The 17,541-nt window shown below is 45.9% G+C and overlaps 1 protein-coding gene across 5 annotated transcripts in view; it reads left to right on the top strand.

The window, feature by feature from the left end:
• Positions 1-17,541, top strand: part of SIPA1 (signal-induced proliferation-associated 1) — a 59,768-nt gene that overhangs the window by 24,240 nt on the left and 17,987 nt on the right. For all 5 annotated transcript variants that reach the window (XM_058160440.1, XM_058160441.1, XM_058160437.1 and 2 more), the window contains exons 7-10: positions 774-931; positions 11,632-12,232; positions 14,107-14,381; positions 16,372-16,599. In XM_058160440.1, coding sequence (XP_058016423.1) covers positions 774-931; positions 11,632-12,232; positions 14,107-14,381; positions 16,372-16,599 — 1,262 coding nt within the window. The remainder of the gene's footprint in view (positions 1-773; positions 932-11,631; positions 12,233-14,106; positions 14,382-16,371; positions 16,600-17,541) is intronic.

Consider the following 17,541-nt stretch of genomic DNA (forward strand, 5'->3'; position numbering starts at 1 on the left):
TAAAGAAGGAATAGAATGGAATAAAGAATAAATAGAATAGAATAAAGAAGGAATAGAATAGGATAGGATATAGAATAGAATAGAATAAAATAAAGAAGGAATAAAATAAAATAGAATAGAATAAAGAAGGAATAGAATAGAATAGAGCAGAATAAAGAAGGAATAGAATAGAATAAAGAAGGAATAGAATAGAATAGAATAGAATAGAATAGAATAAAGAAGGAATAGAATAGAATAGAGCAGAATAAAAAATGAATAGAATAGAATAAAGGAATAGAATAGAATAGAATAGAATAGAATAAAGAAGGAATAGAATAGAATAGAGCAGAATAAAAAATGAATAGAATAGAATAAAGGAATAGAATAGAATAGAATAGAATAGAATAGAATAGAATAGAATAGAATAGAATAGAATAGAATAGAAATTCTTTATTGGCCACGCGCGATTGGATACACACAAGGAATTTGTCTCCGGTGCATAAGCTCTCAGTGTACATGCAAGCCACAAGCGATAAATCATAATCCTAAAATAGAATACAACACAAAAATACAAAAAAGTGATAGTCATGTAGGATACTAAAGCAACCACCATAAATCCGGATCGGATACTAAATAAAAGCAAATCAACAATAAGTCATGAGATACAACCGCACGTTCTAGTCCGTAAGAATCTAAGGAAATGGGTAATAGGACAGATGAGAAGGATGATAAGTGATACAGCCCTGCTAGTTGGTTTGATATCCTGTCTCCCTCTTATCCTTCTCCCCTTTCAGCTGTTGAGGAAACGGCACATCGGCAACGACATTGTCACCATCATCTTCCAAGAACCCGGAGCCCTCCCCTTCACCCCCCGCTTAGTTCGTTCCCAGTTCCAGCATGTTTTCATTGTGGTTAGAGTACACCATTCCTCCTCGGATCATACCACTTACAGGTGAGGAAGGGGGGGGGAGGGGGAAGCGATGACAGAGCCGTCCTAACTTTTCAAAGTACTTCTGATTGTTTATAGCAAGGGGTCTCCAAGCTTGGCAGCTTTTAAGACTGGTGGACTTCAACTCCCAGAATTCCTCAGCCAGCTTTGCTTGTGGACTTTAAGACTGGTGGACTTCAACTCCCAGAATTCTGGGAATTGAAGTCCACGAGTCTTAAAAGTTGCCAAAGTTGGAGACCCTTTATTTATGGTGTGTTTTAATTATGGTCTAAGTCACCCAGAGGTCACCTGCAAACCAAGATTTGATTTGACTTGATTAGATTAGATTAACAGAGTTGGAAGGGACCTTGTAGGTCATCTAGTCCAACCCCTCCAAACCGCCCAAGCAGGGTTTGGCTTCACTTGGGAACGTGGCCACGTTGCGCGCAGCTGTCAGTTTTGGGGTGCGCGGGGGGCATGCAGGAGACGAGCGCAAGGGGTTGCGCACACATGCATGGGGGCTGGGGGGGATCACGGGGGGAGCGGTGTAAACGACCCTGTGTTGTGACTCCAGCCCCCGAACCTGGCCCCATGCCCGACAATGACTCCGAGAGTGAGGAGGAAGGGCCGGTAAAGCTACCTCGGGAGCACCGATTCCTTTGGCCCGGCTCCAGGAGCCAGAACCAGACCAGTCGGAGGACGTAATGAGGCCGTCATCCCCTGATTCCTCCCTTCCCCAGGCTATGTCTTCAGACCCAGCTGATGATAATAATAATCAAGCTTGGCTTGACCCGCGCTTCAGAAGATTAGAGAGGCGGCGTCATCAAAAGGAAGGGTGGGCCAGGAGCCCCACCCCACAGGATATATAAGGAGCTTTGGGACTGCTCTCACTCCACGGGAAGCAAAAGTTTAGCTGATCCATTTCAAAAAGAGCTGAAAGTCTTGCTACGTGAGTCATTTGTTTGAACTTTGGCAGGCAGCTGCGATTTCTCTGCCAGGACTGATAAGAGCCGTGAATCCGCTGGCTGAAGGCCAGCTTGTGGGTCTGAAGTGGGGAAGGAGACAGAACACCCTGTTTCTAGCCTCCAGAGCCTGGGGGAGGCCATTCTCGCCCTCCCGGAGGCTCGAGCAAAAATCTCCAGGCCTGGTGAGGGCGAAAACATCCCCTCTCTATGGTGCAGGTTGCTAAAATTTTTGAATCCCACTCCTCACGTGCATGCAGGTGGGGGGGGTCACAGGGGTCATGTGCGCATGCATGGTGCGCGCATTACATTATGGGCGCTGCCGCACGCACCGGTGCACGCACGCACATCTACTTTTGGCACACACAAAGAGGAAAAAGTTAGAATAACTTTGCTGTCGCTTTAAAGGCACACTAATCGGCACATATTAAAATGGATCCCCTCCAGCGTGCGGAAATGGGTGAGGGCAAGAGTTCAAATCTCCCCATTTACTTTTCAACTAAAGCTGACCTCATCTTGGCTTAGCGACTCGTCCGTCGTGACGTTTTTAATAACATCAGCTCGATTTTCGGGGAGATAAACTTAGCGCCAACTTCCTTCGCTTCGTAGTGTTAAAATTCACTTTCACATCCTGCTTTTTTAATATATAATTTTTATTATATATTATATATATAATTTTTCTGCAGGGTAAACGCAGAAAATTGGCAGGGGAAATGCAGGAAGTAGAATAGATCACGCATTTGACCTCTCCATAACTCTTGTACGCTTCTCTGACACTACCTTGTGCATCCCCCCCTTACACCCTTTTACACCCCTTACTGTTGTGCACCCGACTCACAACTCTGGGAAGCCAGCTGTTGTATTGATTTTCTTGCTGTCAGGAAATTCCTCCTTATTCCCAAGCGGAATCTCTCTTTAATGATCTTCCACCCGTGATTTGTTGTCTCGCTTTCTGGTGGTTTGGAAAATAACTAGACTTCCCCTCTTCTTGCTGACAGCCCCTCAAATATTGGAAGACTCTTACCATGTCACCCCTGGTCCTTCTATTCACTAGACTAGATCAGTTTTTACAACCGTGGACCTTGGAGGTCTTGTAGTCCAACCCTCTGCTCAGGCAGGAAACCTTATAGCATTTCAGCACCCACAACTTCTGGTGGCAAACAGTTCCACTGGTCAATTGTTCTCACTGTCAGGAAGTTTTTCCTTCGTTCTAGGTTGCTTCTCTCCCTTGATGAGTTTCCACCCATTGCTTCTTGTCCTGCCTTCAGGTGCTTTGGAGAATAGGTTGACCCCCCCACTCTTCTTTGTGGCAGCCCCTGAGATATTGGAAGATGTTATAGATTAACAGAGTAGGGAGGGACCTTGTAGGTCATCTAGTCCAACCCTCCGCCCAAGCAGGAGACCCTACACCATTTCTGACAGGTGGCCGTCCAGTCTCTTCTTGAAAGCTTCCAGGGATGAAGCTCCCACAACTTCTGAAGGCAACTTCTCTTCCATGGGTTGATGGTTCTCACTGTCAGGAAATTTCTCATTTCTAGGTTGAATCTCTCCTTGATCAGTTTCCATCTATAATTCCTCATCTGCCTTCGGGTGCTTTGGAAAACAGCTGGACCCCTTCCTCTCTGTGGCAGCCCCTCAAATATTGGAAGATGCTCTCCTGTCTCCCCTGGTCCTTCTCTTCACTAGATTAGCCACGCCCAGTTCCTGCAACCGTTCATCGTATATTTTAGCCTCCAATCCCCTAATCCTCTTGGTTGCTCTTCTCTGCACTCTTTCTAGAGTCTCAATATCTTTCGTGTAGTGTGGCGACCAAAATGGATGCAGTATTCCAAGTGTGGCCGTACTAAGGCTTTGTAAAGTGGAGAAAAGGAGTGACACGTCTTTAGTGGTGCCTCGGTTTCAGGCAGACACACACACCCCCAAATCGTTGCAAAAAAACCTACAGGGCGAGGACGGGCCCAGATACTTTACCTTTTTTGATTTCTTCGATGCTTTCGATAACAACAACAGCAACAACAACAAAAAGGGCATAAAGTGTTGTGACCCAGGCCCAAGTAGGTAGCAGTAAACTCAAGTCAGTTTAAAAACAAGCAAACTTTATTAGAACAGCTGAGAGTTAAACTCATTCTCAGCGTCGTCCAAACTAAATCAAAGCAAATTCTTCCCAACATAATTCTTCAGTCTTATCACCAACCTTGGTCTTAATTAGGTAAACTGCCAAAGGCCTTTTCTTGGCAAAAGTTCAAAAGCAGAAGACGCCGACAAGAAATAAATGCAGCAAGACAAGGAGCAAGTCTATCAACGTTGTTTTCCGACAAAGAGCCCAAACGCCGTTGCTGGTCTTTTAAGGCTTATGGGATTGGCCAATCATCTCTTGGCCTTACTCCCGAGTCGTCCTTTTTGCTTGAGCTGTTCTTGCCTCCTGGCAGCTCTTCTCATGTGTGCATTAGGAACAGGCTCCTCCTGTTCCTCTGCCTCACTACTGTCAGCCTCTGGAGGCTCCGGAGTCCGCATCTCACTCCATCTCTGCCTCCGACGCAGAGCCCTCATCCGGGCCTTCCCCAGCCTCCAGGACTGAACCACGCTCTTCCTCAGCCTCGTCGCTGTCCGACTCCGTTGCCAGCTCTGCAGGCTGCTGGCGGACCGCAACATAAAGTTCTCGTGTTGATTCACACTTTCGCATGTGATGTGTTGGAAAACTTTGCGCGCACAAGTGGGCCTCTCGGTTGAAGGTGCTGTGGTTTTGAGCATGATTCAGAAATCATTTGCACCCTGAGTTCTGCACTTATGGGAAATGACTGTGCCTTTATTTTTGTCAAAGGGTGTTTTTTGGTGTGTGTTTGCTTTTTTTTAATCATCCTGTCTGGAGCGCGCAAATTATAAGAAGAGTTTGCAGGTTCAAAACACCTCCAAATAAAAGTTTTGAGTCGGAGCCAAATCTCCTTATCGATCAGAAAGGTCGGCAATTCGGCGGTTCGAATCCCTAGTGCAGGTGTCCTGCTAGAGCAGGGGGTTGATCTAGATGACCTCCAAGGTCCCTTCCAATGCTGTTCCTGTTACCTCCTCATTTTGCAGAGGTGAATTGCTTGCCCTTATTTGATTATCCTAGAAAATCCTGCTCAGGAAATCTCTACAATCTGTAGAGATTGTCAATCATCCAAGGTCGTGGTGGTCCCAAAAGTGCTTTTTTTTTTTTTTCAAGAGGCAACTGGACTTTCTGGTTTTTCTTTTGAAGATGTTTTGCTTCTCATCCAAGAAGCTTCTTCAGTTCTGACTGGATGGTGGGGAAGGGAAGGATTGATACTCCTTGCAGGCAGCTGGTCATTTGCATCCCTTTAGAGGGTCGGGTTTTTTTTTTAAATTTACATTTATATCCCGCCCTTCTCCGAAGACTCAGGGCGGCTTACATTGTGTAAGGCCACTTGGAGGTTTGTCTGTGTCCTCAGGGTCGCCTGAGTGGTGTAAATGGTTCCTGTAGTCTGCAATTTTTCCTCTGCAAATCCTTTCCTACTCCCACACCATTCCAAGGGTATCCATCCCAAATTGTGTAGCTAAAAATCTGTAGAGATTCTCCGTTATCCAGGTCATGGTTGTCTCAAAGGTGCTTTGTTTTTCAAGAGGCAACTGGACTTTCTTGTTTTTTATCTTTTTGAAGACTGAAGTTCAGGAAATAAACGCAAGGTTTACAAGTAGTCTTTGATTTGCAACCTCAATTGGGGACCCTTTTGCTAAGCAAGGGGGTTGTTAAGTGAGCCGCCTCCCGTTGTTGCAATTCGTTAAGTGAATCACTGCGGTTCTTAAGCAAATCGTGCGTTTGTTAATGTGAATCCAAGTTTCCTCCGCTGACTGCTTTGTTAGGAGGCCACCTGGGAAGGTGGCAGATAAGGGACCAGGTGACCCCTGGGTTTCTGCAACCGTCTTAAATTCGCACCCCTTTTACTGTTAGTCCTCTGTTTACAACAGTTCATTTAGGGACCCTTCAATGTTACAATGGCCCTGGGAGGAGGAAAAAAAAAAGATTTACGAATGTTTTTCACGCTTACAATCATTGCAGCATCCCCATACTATGTGATCAAAATTCAGACACTTGGGTACTGATTCATGTTACGGAATTGTGCAGCCGATGTCCAAACAGAGTTAGAGATGCTGACGCTAATTTTACGTTTGTATCTATCTATCTATCTATCTATCTATCTATCTATCTATCTATCTATCTATCTATCTATCTATCTATCTATCTATCTATCTATCTATCTATCTACCTACCTACCTACCTACCTACCTACCTACCTACCTACCTATCTATCTATCTATCTATCTATCTATCTATCTATCTCTATTTCCCTCCCTCTTTCTCTCATCTCTCTGTCTCTCATCTATCATCTCTCTCTCTCTCTTTCTCCTAACTATCTCTATCTATCATCTCCATATCTCTCTCTTCTATCTCTCTCTCTCATCTCTCTCATCTATAGCTTCATCTCTCTCTCTCTGTTTCTCATCTCTCATCTCCATCTCTCATCTTTCTCTCTCTCATCTCTCTTATCTATATCTCCATCTCTCTCTCTCTCTCATCTCTCATCTCCATCTCTCTCTCATCTCAATCTCTCTCCCTTCCATCGTCTCCATCTCTCTCCCTCTCTCTTATCTCTCATCTCTATTTCTATCTCTCTTCCCCCCCCCATACATACATACATACATACATACATACATACATACATACAGTCATAAGTCAAGGACTATCTGTATTATGACTTAGAAACTTTTAATTTTAGGATGCTGCGCATAGGACCAACAGCTTCTCTGACCCAGAAGCAATATTCCATAACCGTGGTATCCTTGGGATATCTGGGATAAAACTCCCAGAATCCCCGAGCCAGCCATGGCTGGAGAATTCTGGGAGTTGAAGTCCACATGTCTTAAAAGTTGCCAGGTGTGGAGACGCCTGATGTCTAATGGTTAAGGCACCAGACTAGAAAGAAGAAGACGGTGAGTTCTAGTCCTGCCTTAGCCCCAAAACCAGCTGGGTGATTTTTGGGCCTGTCCTCCTCTCCCTCTGGGCCTACCTCACAGGGTTGTTGTGGGGGGGAAAATAGAAGGAGGAAAAGTGTTTGGGATACGTCCCCTCCCTTGAGTTATTTGTAAAACAAATAAAGGCAGGATACAAATAAAATCAAAATTAGAATTCTATGAAACCTTGATTGGGTTCAGTGAGTTATTAAAGAGGAAAAAAAACAACTACTTGCATGCCATCTATTTCCTATCAGTAGAATTTCGCATCTTGATTGTGGGGTTTTTTTCTTCTTTTTTTAATTCTTTCCGTGGTCTGAGGCAGTTCTCTCTTCCTCTGATCTTTTGCTTCCATTACGCACAGAAATGGTCGGGTTTTGAGAATGAAAATGCGCAGGAACCGAGTTGCAGTCTGTGTTTCCTTTCGCAAGTAAAAAAAAAAAAAGATTCAAACAAATCGGGCCGTACAACTGAAGTGCCTCGTTGTGGGGTCACTCAGAAAACTGGTGGCATTCTCGACATCACCAGCCATTTATGAAAAGTGCCCTCATGTCCTAAATACGTTGAATTGCTGCGTTTCTTTGAGCGAGAAAGCTGTGTTTTTGGAAAATACTCGTATTTTCCTGTAGTCATTTTGTGCATGAAAGACGCTCTTTGTGTAGAGATCATACCAGAAGGAAATTTCTTGAAAGCTTTTTTTTTTTTTTTTCAAAATGTGTCTGTTCTTAAGAATTGCTTTCTTAATGTGGACTAGAAATCCTTTCATGCATGTACGTGACCGGAGAAGCTGGCTTGGTTCTCTTACGGAATTAATGTTTCTCAGAAGGCAAATCAACAGCACTCATATCTTTAGATATTATTTTAAAGAAAGAACTGCCATCCCTCCATCTCTGGAGGGTTTTCAAGAAAAGATTGGACAAACCGTATAACAGAATAACTGAATAACAAGAGTTGGAAGGGACCTTCGAGGTCTTCTAGTCCAGCCCCATGCTCAAGCAGGAGACCCTGTACAATTTTAAACGGGTGGCTGTACAGTCTTTTCATAAAGTTGCCAAGGTTGGAGACCCCCTGGACTAGAAGACCTCCAAGGTCCCTTTTCTTTTTTTTTTAATTTGAATTTATATCCCGCCCTTCTCCGAAGACTCAGGGCGGCTTACACTGTGTTAAGCAATAGTCTTCATCCATTTGTATATTATATACAAAGTCAACTTTTATTGCCCCCAACAATCTGGGTCCTCATTTTATCTACCTTATAAAGGATGGAAGGCTGAGTCAACCTTGGGCCTGGTGGGACTTGAATTTGCAGTAATTGCAAGCAGCTGTGTTAATAACAAACAGACTTAGTCTGCTGAGCCACCAGAGGCCCTTTCAACTCTGTTAGTCTATTATAGAATAGAATAGAATTTTTAATTGACCAAGTATGATTGGACACACAAGGAATTTGTCTTTGGTGCATATGCTCTCAGTGGATATAAAAGAAAAGATACGTTCATCAAGAATTCTAAGGTACAACACTTAATGATAGTCATAGAATACAAATAAGCAATCAGGAAACAATATCAATGTAAATCGTAAGGATACAAGCAACGAAGTTACAGTCATACAGTCATAAGTGGAAGGAGATTGGGTGGTGGGAACGATGAGAAGATTAATAGTAGTGCAGATTTAGTAAATAGTTTGACAGCGTTGAGGGAATTATTTGTTTAGCAGAGTGATGGCCTTCGGGAAAAAACTGTTCTTGTGTCTAGTTGTTCTGGTGTGCAGTGCTCTATAGCGTCGTTTTGAGGGTAGGAGTTGAAACAGTTTATGTCCAGGATGCGAGGGGTCTGTAGATACTTTCCCAGCCCTCTTTTTGACTCATGCAGTATACAGGTCCTCAATGGAAGGCAGGTTGGTAGCCATTGTTTTTTCTGCAGTTCTAATGATCCTCTGAAGTCTCTGTCTGTCTTGTTGGGTTGCAAAACCAAATCGGGCAGTTATGGAGGTACAGATGACGGACTCAGTAATTCCTCTGTAGAACTGAATCAGCAGCTCCTTGGGCAGGTTGAGCTTTCTGAGTTGGGGCAGGAAGAACATTCTTTGCTGTTATTCTGTTATTACACCACTATGATTCTGTGATACGGTTTGTGAGAAAATTGCCTCATCCCGTGACATGTGGGATTCAGTTAACGATGGCAGCCAGAACTGCAGGGATTGCTGTCGTTGAGCAGTGTCCTCGTGCTTTATTCCTGCATCGCAGGAATTCTGGGTCCCAATTGCCATCGTTGATCAAGAGCTACCTGTATCCTGTTTTTCCCAAGCAGGAAAAGGCAGGAAGTGTTTTCTTCTGCTATTTGGCAAATTACCGATAGATTGCCCCTGAATCGGGAGGGTTCAAAGGCGGATGTCACAATTGTTTAAAATTCCTTTAGAGCTGTTCGGTCTGCTTCGTGACGGAGTCTTCCACCGATCAAAGCTGTGCAATGAAATTCCATTTTCTTTCCTGAATCTTTTATCCACTAATCTTAAGTAGGTCACCCATTTGCTGGCTTGCTCTGCTCAAACAGCACAGCAATTCTTAGCATTTTTTTTTTTTAAAAAAAGATTGCCTGATTTTACAAAAAAATTGTGCTCCAGGAATCCGCTGTGAATATGATAGCCATCTCCTTTCCAGCTTTTTCCTTCGTAATCCATAAATGAGGTTGCATTGATGTAAGATGCTATTGATGGGCCTCTGTGGCTCAGACTGTTAATGCAGTCTGTTATTAACAGCAGCTGCCTGCAATTACTGCAGGTTCTAGTCCCACCAGGCCCAAGGTTGACTCAGCCTTCCATCCTTTATAAGGTAGGTAAAATGAGGACCCAGATTGTTGGGGGCAATAAGTTGACTTTGTATATAAATATACAAATAGAATGAAGACTATTGCTAACATAGTGTAAGCCGCCCTGAGTCTTCGGAGAAGGGCGGGATATAAAAGCAAATTAAAAAAAAATGTACACCAACGCAGCTGTCTTGTATGGGTGGTTCTCGAGTTATAACCGTTCATTTAGTGACTGTCCCAATGAGTGGTGCTGTGGCCTAGAGGTGGAGCTCCCGCCTCACAATCAGGAGGCTGTGAGTTCGATCCTAGGTAGAGGCAAGGATTACTCTCTCTGGGCACGATGAGAATATATCTGCTGAACAAAACTCCGCATTGGCAACAGGAAAGGCATCTGGCCACTAAATACTCTGCTAGCTCAGTTGCCCAGACTCCACCCCACAAGGGGATTATGGGGTGGTTAAAAGAGGAGGAGGATTTAGTTCAGTGGTCACCACTGGTGGTCCGCGAGAAAATTGTGGTGGTCCGTAGAAAAATTATTTCCATGTTTATATTACATTACTTATCTTTTTAAAAAAGTCATATTAGTGGTCCGCAGGATTTAAAATTATGAATTTAGTGATCCCTGAGGTCCGAAAGGTTGGTGATCCCTGATTTAGTTGACTGTTCAAAGTTACAACAAGAGGCAACTGGACTTCCTTGTTTGTCTTTGAAGACGTTTCGCTTCTCATCCAAGAAGCTTCTTCAGCTCTTGAAAAAAAGCACTGAGAATCTGCATAGACAAAGTTACAGCAGCACTGGAAAAGGTGGTTTATGACCGTTTTTCACACATACGACCATGGCAGAATTCCCATGGTCATGTGATCAAACTTCGGACAATCGGCAACTGGCATGTACTTAAGGCAGTTGCAATGTCCCGGGGTCATGTGATCCCCTTTTGTGACCTCCTGATAATGGGGAAGCTAGATTCACTTAATGACCATGTTACTAACTTAACAACTGCAGTGATTCAATTTAACAACTGGCAAGAAAGGTTAGAATGTAGAGAGTAGAATAATAGAGTTGGAAGGGACCATGGAGGTCTTCTAGTCCAACCCCCTGCTAGAGCAGGAGACCGTATACTATTTCAGACAAATGGTTGTCCAGTCCATCAGACAAATCATTGTGAAATGTCTTGCTTAGGAATAGAAATTTTGGGCTCAATTATGGTTGTAAGTGGAGAACTACCTGTATGTTTTTTTTTAATTTGGAGCTTTTGCAGTCTCTGTTCCTGCAGGCCACTAGGGGGCACTGCAGGAACGGTCATAAATTTCCACCAGGCAATTCTTTGGTTAGTCTTTTTTTCTTTTAATTTTTTCCTTTAATTTTTCTTTTAATTTTTTTTGTGTACCTTTCCTCTACAAACACACATACACAACTCACTTAACCACTTCCTCGCTTAGCAGCAAGCATTCTGGTCCCAATTATGGTCATAAGTCGAGGACTACCTCTAGTTTGCATTTAAACTAAAGAAGTAAAAAAAATTTTTTTAAAAAATTAAAAATTTTAAAAAAGAGATTGTAGAGTACAGATAGTCCTCGACTTATGACCACAACGGAGCCCAACATTGCTGTTGCTAAGCGAAACATTTGTTAAAGTGAATTTTGCCCGCTTTTACAATCTTTACTGTCCCCCCATTAAGTGAATCACCGCAGTTGTTAAATTAGTAACACGGTTGTTAAGTGAATCGACTTTGCTTGTAAGGAGGCCACAAAAGTAAATCAGGAGGACACTAAATCTAAACGCCTCAGTGTTTCCAATCTGTACAATGGGCACAAATATCCGGGAGGTCATAACCTATATCTGTATGTGGCTTTTGCCGCTGGTGACCCAGAGACTCAAAAACAGCTCTCCGTCCAGTGGCGTTAAAATTCCCCGGTGACGCCTTCAATGACCATTTTCCTTCTTCTCCATCCAGCGTGGCGGTCAGCTGCACCGAGGACATCCCGCACTTCGGGCCTTGCATTCCGGCCGAGAACTCGTTCACGAAGGGTCCGGCTTTCCGGGACCTTCTCCTCGCCAAGGTGATCAACGCCGAAAACTCCGCCGAGCGGTCGGGCAAGTTCCACGCCATGGCTACCCGGACGCGCCAGGAGTATCTCCGCGACCTGGCGCTCAACCACGTCACCACCAGCACTTTGGAGGCCTCGACGTCCCGCCGGCCTCTGATCACTTTGCCGGCGGCCAAGAAACGCGAGAAGTCTAAAGTTCCCAAGGGGGCCGAGGCCCACAGCGCGGGCGCCTTGGTGTGGGGCGTCTGGGCCCGGGACGGGAGCAAAGAACCCAACAGCAAGACGTCGGATCTCCGGTGCTTGCTGGGCATCTCCTCGGAGTTTCTAGTCCTCATTGATGCCCGTGAGAAGAGAGTGGTTTTTAACTGCTCGTGCCGGGATATCTTGGCTTGGACTTTTTCGGAGAGTTGTACCTTGGACCTTTATTACGAAACCGGGGATTATATTTGCATGCGTGTGGACGAGGGCCAGGCCTCCGACATTCGCGATATCGTCCATCGGCTACAAGTAGGTGTTTGGTTTTTTTTGCAAATTCGCCTCTTTTTCTAGAATTCCTTTTGTGAGGGGAAAATGTTGCTCCTTCTGGAATTTTAGATCCGGGGTGGGCTTACAGTTCTTCCTGCTGGGAGGGCATTGCACTCTCCACATGCTCAGAGGCGATGTGGTGTGTACAGGTAGTCCTCAACTTGCAACCGCTCGTTTGGTGACCATCCGACGTTACAACGGTACTGGAAAAGAGAGACGGTGGGCTGGTTTTCTCACTTATAACCCGAATAAAAATTCTTTATTTATTTATTTTATTTATTTATTTAAAATAAAAAAATAAAATAAATAAAATAAAATAAATAAATAATAAATAAGAATAAAAATTTAGATGCTTGGCAACTGACTCATATTTATGACGGTTGCAGTGTCCTGGGGTCATGTGGAAACACACACCCCCTTTTTTTTTTTTTGGCGATCTTCTGTCAAGCAAAATCATTGGGAAAGCCAGATTCATTTAACAACCGTGTGACTAACTTAACGACTGCCGTGATTCACTCAGCAACGGCGGCAAGTAAGGTCGTAAAACGCGGCAGCGTTACCCTTGACAGCTGTCTCGCTCGCCGACGTAAATTTGGGGCTCCGTTGCGGTCGTAAGTCGAGGACTACCCATACTACGACTTAGAAAGCTTTCGTTTTAGTATGCCGTACGTAGGACCCACAGCTCCTCTGACCCAGAAAGCAGAATTTCTCAATTTGGGGCCACGTGAAGATACCTGGACTACAACACCCCACCAGCATTAAAAAGTCCTTTGACGGGATGTGGGTTTCAACTCTCTCTTGCCGGCTGGGGAATTCTGGGAGTTGAAGTCCACATGAGATAAAAGTGGCGGAGATAAACACTTGGCCTAAAACAGGGGCGTCCAACTCGATTTCATTTGAGGGACCGCAGCCGGGTTGTGTTTTGACCTCAGGCGGGTGGCCAAAGTGGACGTGGCCGGCTCCACGTCGCTCATCGAGGCTCTGGTTTTGGCCGTGACAGCCTCCTACAACCCACTGCCAGCGAAAACAGCTCGGGAGGCCATGCGTGCTCTCCCGGAGCTCGGTTTTCACTGGCAGATGTACCGCGGGGCCAGTCCTTCGCTGTTTCCAGGGCGCGCCTGCGGGCTGGATGCAGCCCACGGGCTTTTGAGTTTGACACCCCTGGTTTAAAGTCGCCTCAGGGGCTTCTTTGCCTAAGGGAGGATTAGAACTCGGAGCCTCCCCCTTGCTAGTCCGGCTCGCTCACGGCTGTGCCCAACCCTCTCAAAAACCACAGAGCCATTCGCCAAAAGGTTTTGTGCCATCCTTGAAAATCGCTTGGCCTTTACCTCCCGCCCCACTCTCCTTTCCCTTCCCTTTACTTTATTGATCAGCCCTTGGGCCAAAGTGCCGAGTTCCAGACACAAATTATTACTAAAATCTGCTAAAGGACAATTTAAAAAGAAATTTTAAATTTTCAACACGATTGAAAATCAAATCGGAATAAAACACAGTTTCAAATGAAATTGGAATAAAATACAATCCTTTCACTTATATAGAGACATAAAATACGATAAGATTATAGTTCGGTATCACCAGGAGTGGTGCGGCGGCCTAGAGGTGGATTTCCCGCCTCCCAATCAGGAGGCTGTGAGTTCGATCCTAGGTAGAGGCATATATTTCTCTCTCTCAATGAGAATTTATCTGCTGAACAAAACTCCGCACTGGCAACAGGGAGGGTATCTGGCCAGTAAAACACTCGGCTAGCTCCATTCAGTTCCCCACAAGGGATTCTGCGATCGTTAAAAGAATATATTTTAGTGTCACCCCTGCAATCTACCCCAATCTAACCCCCACTCCTTGCCTTCCTCTGCCAGTTGGTGACCCGCGGGTGCGAGACCCGAGAACTGACCCTCTTACGGAATGGCGTTGGCCAGTTGGGTTTCCAAATGGACCACGAAGGGTTTGTCACCGAAGTGGAACGCTTCACCTTCGCGGAAAAAGCCGGGCTCCAACCGGGGGCCCGCCTGGTCCGTGTGTGCGAAAGACCCTTGCCTGGATTGACGCCCCCTCAGACCACCGAACTCCTGCGGACGGCGAAAAAAGTCACTATCACCGTTGTTCCTCCAGATGAAAACGGAAGGCCCAGAAGGTAAACAGATACGTGACAATCATACACACGGGGCCTCCGGGGCCCTTCTTTTTTTTTTTTTTTTTTTTTGTCACAACAGTATATACAAACATCGTCATAAATAAAAACAACACATTATGAAAGAAAAATATATATATATATATAAGTAAAAGTATGCAACAGCTATGTTAATCCTCTGCCGGGGTTCCCTAATAATTGCGCAGCTTGCAATTCTGCGGGGACGACAGTTCTCACCGTCAAGACTACAGAACCCATCCTGCCCAACTCGCCTAGACGGGTGTTAAATATCTCCCCAAGCTGGAGAAGTTTAATCTTTGCCGAATGATGACAGGAATTCTGTTTGGCAAGGAGGTTTTGGCGGCTGATAGGTAATCAAATGGGATCGGGTTTTTTCGCCGACTTTAAATGGGCTTGACTTGATTTTTCTCCAAAAGAGGAAACACTTCCGGACTTTTTTTTTTAATCTTGGCTATTGTCACTCTTGGTATCAAGATTCTGAGCTTCGTTGTTTTCCTGCAGAGATTTCATTACCAAACTAAGTAACAACATCAGTGTGCTGCTGTGTCTCTTTGTAACAGGCAAATCCACCGATTAAGAGCTGATGTTTGTTCCTTGGTGACTCACCATTCTAGCACTGATGATGTTACATAGTTGGTTCATGAAATGTCTGCAAGAAAACCACCAAGCTCAGAAAGCACTAAGACCCCACAGTTCTCCTCCTCCTCCTCCCCACAATCCCCACTTCCTTCTAGCTCTGATGATGTTATCTAGTTAGATAATGAAACGTCGGCAAAAAAACCCATCAAGTTCAGAGAGCACCAAGGATTCCATAGTCCTTTTCTTCTTCTTCCTCCTCTTCTTCTTCTTCTTCTTCTTCTTCTTCTTCTTCTTCTTCTTCTTCTTCTTCTTCTTCTTCTTCTTCTTCTTCTTCTTCTTCTTCTTCTTCTTCTTCTTCTTCTTCTTCTCCTCCTCCTCCTCCTTCTTCTTCCTCCTCCTCCTCCTCCTCATTCTAGCACTGATTATGTTACCTAGTTGGGTCATGAAATGCCTGCAAGAAAACCACCAAGCTCAGAAAGCACTAAGTGTTGTGTCTCGTCCGATCTCACCACGGCCGGGGCCTTCTTATCTGCTTCCGAACACGGAGGAATGTTCTAGTATGCCTCCCGGCCCCAGCCCTGGCTCCATGCCCAGACAGGCTGAAGAGGAGGAAGTATCTCCAGCCCCCAGCTCTGGCTCCATGCCCAGGCAAACGGAGCAACTAGACCCCTCCCCCTCCTCCACAGCATGTGAGCCTGAGGGAGGTCAATTGCCAACAGCTGCCGACTGGAGTGACCCTCGCGTCAGAAGACTTGATAGACGGCGGCGTCAGAAGGAAGGGAGGGGCAGGCCTGGATAAGTGCTGAGTCATGGAGCCACACCCCATGGCCTATATAAAGGATCTGCTTTCTGGCAGTCTCTGAGTCAGGCAAAGTCTAAACATATCTTGCTGAAGTCACTTTCTGGTCTCCTGCCTGTCCTGAGGACTTTGCTAGGACTTTGGCAGAGCTGCAGAGGCAAGCCTGATTCGGATTTCCCTGACCCGGCCGTCAGCGGAGGAGTGGGACACGACACTAAGGACCCCACAGTCGCCAACCTCCTCCTCTTCTTATCCTCTTCCTTCTCTTCCTCTTCTCCTCTTCCTCCTATTTTCCTCCTCCTCCTCCCTTCTGCAACCTCCCCTTCATTCCAGCACTGATGATGTTCCCTACCTGGGCGATAAAACATCTGCAAGAAGGGCCCTTTTAAAACCTAGAAGATAGAATCACCATGGTAGAAAGGACGGCTTCTAGTCCCACCCTTTCCTCAAGGCAGGAGATCTTAAGACCGGTCAAATGATTGTCCAGTCTTATTTTGGAAAAGCTCAAAACACTTTTTTAAAAAAATGTTTTTATCGCCCTCCGTCCCGTGTGCGATCTTGCGCCCTCAATTCTTTTCGCTTTCTTTGGTGCAGGAGTTTCTCGGAGCTCTACCAGAAATCGCTGCAGGAGAAGCGGAGGAGCGAACCGCCGGTCGGAGACACCGAACTAAGCCGGCCAGCCAGCGAAGTAGTCTTCAAACCGGCCACCTTTCAACTCCTACATTCCTTGTCCCTGCAGGATGGGGCGCCTCACCTCTTGGCCGAAGAGAGGACCGAATTCTTACAGAGCCACAGCGACCAAACCCCAGCCCCTCCCGACCCGTAAGGAACCCCGTCATTTTAATCGCAACTTGCCCGTACACCCTTCCATCTTAGCTGAGGGGCCCTTCCGCCTCTGTCCTTCTCTCTTCTACCTTGTGGTATTTCTGGACTCGAAAGCATGTGTTGTGTCTGCGCCCCCTGAGCCGGGCCTGCTGCCAGAAAGTGACTTGGAAAGTGAGGGGGAAGGGCCATCAGGACTTACCTCGGGAGCACCGGCTTCCCTGGCTCAGCTCCAGGAGCTAGAGGCAGGCCAGGTGGAGGAGATAATGAGGCCTCCGTCCCCTGACTCTTCCCTCCTCCCCGAGGCCACGCCTGCAGACCCAGCTGACGGCAATCAGGCCTGGCTGGACCCTAGGTTTCGTAGGCAGGAGAGGAGGGAACAACAGAAGCAGGGGTGGGGCAGGCCTAGGAAGTGCTGAGTCATGGAGCCACACCCCACAGGATATAAAAGGCAGCCAGAGCTGCTGTGTCTCTTTGTAACAGGCAAATCCACTGATTAAGAGCTGATGTTTGTTCCTGGGTGACTCACCAGCGTCGTGGAAGATAACGGAGGCTCTTGGCAGACGCTGGCTATTCTGCTGCCAGAGCTGATACTGACGGCTAATTAAGCCATCATTTGGATGGAGGCGAGGGAGGACAGAACAGCATGTTTCTCGCAGCCGGCCTAACCCCCAACCCCTGGCTGGTTGAGCTGTGGGTGGGGAGGATTTGAACTCGGCTCCCGCGGCACCGCCGAACGAGGGCTCTCCAGCCGAGCGGAGAAAAAAACAGCGGGTGAACAATTTGGATTTTTACAACAGGAGACGCTGGGATTATTTAGGGAGATCAGAGGTCACCTTTAATAAATACTTGCATTTTTTAGCATCCGGCCGGCCGGGTCCTGGATTCGAGACAAGAAAAGAGGCGGGCTGAGTTCGAATTCACGTGGAAGCTTGTTCAGGA

This window comes from Ahaetulla prasina, chromosome 17 (genome assembly GCF_028640845.1).
Source record: "Ahaetulla prasina isolate Xishuangbanna chromosome 17, ASM2864084v1, whole genome shotgun sequence".
Lineage (NCBI taxonomy): Eukaryota > Metazoa > Chordata > Lepidosauria > Squamata > Colubridae > Ahaetulla > Ahaetulla prasina.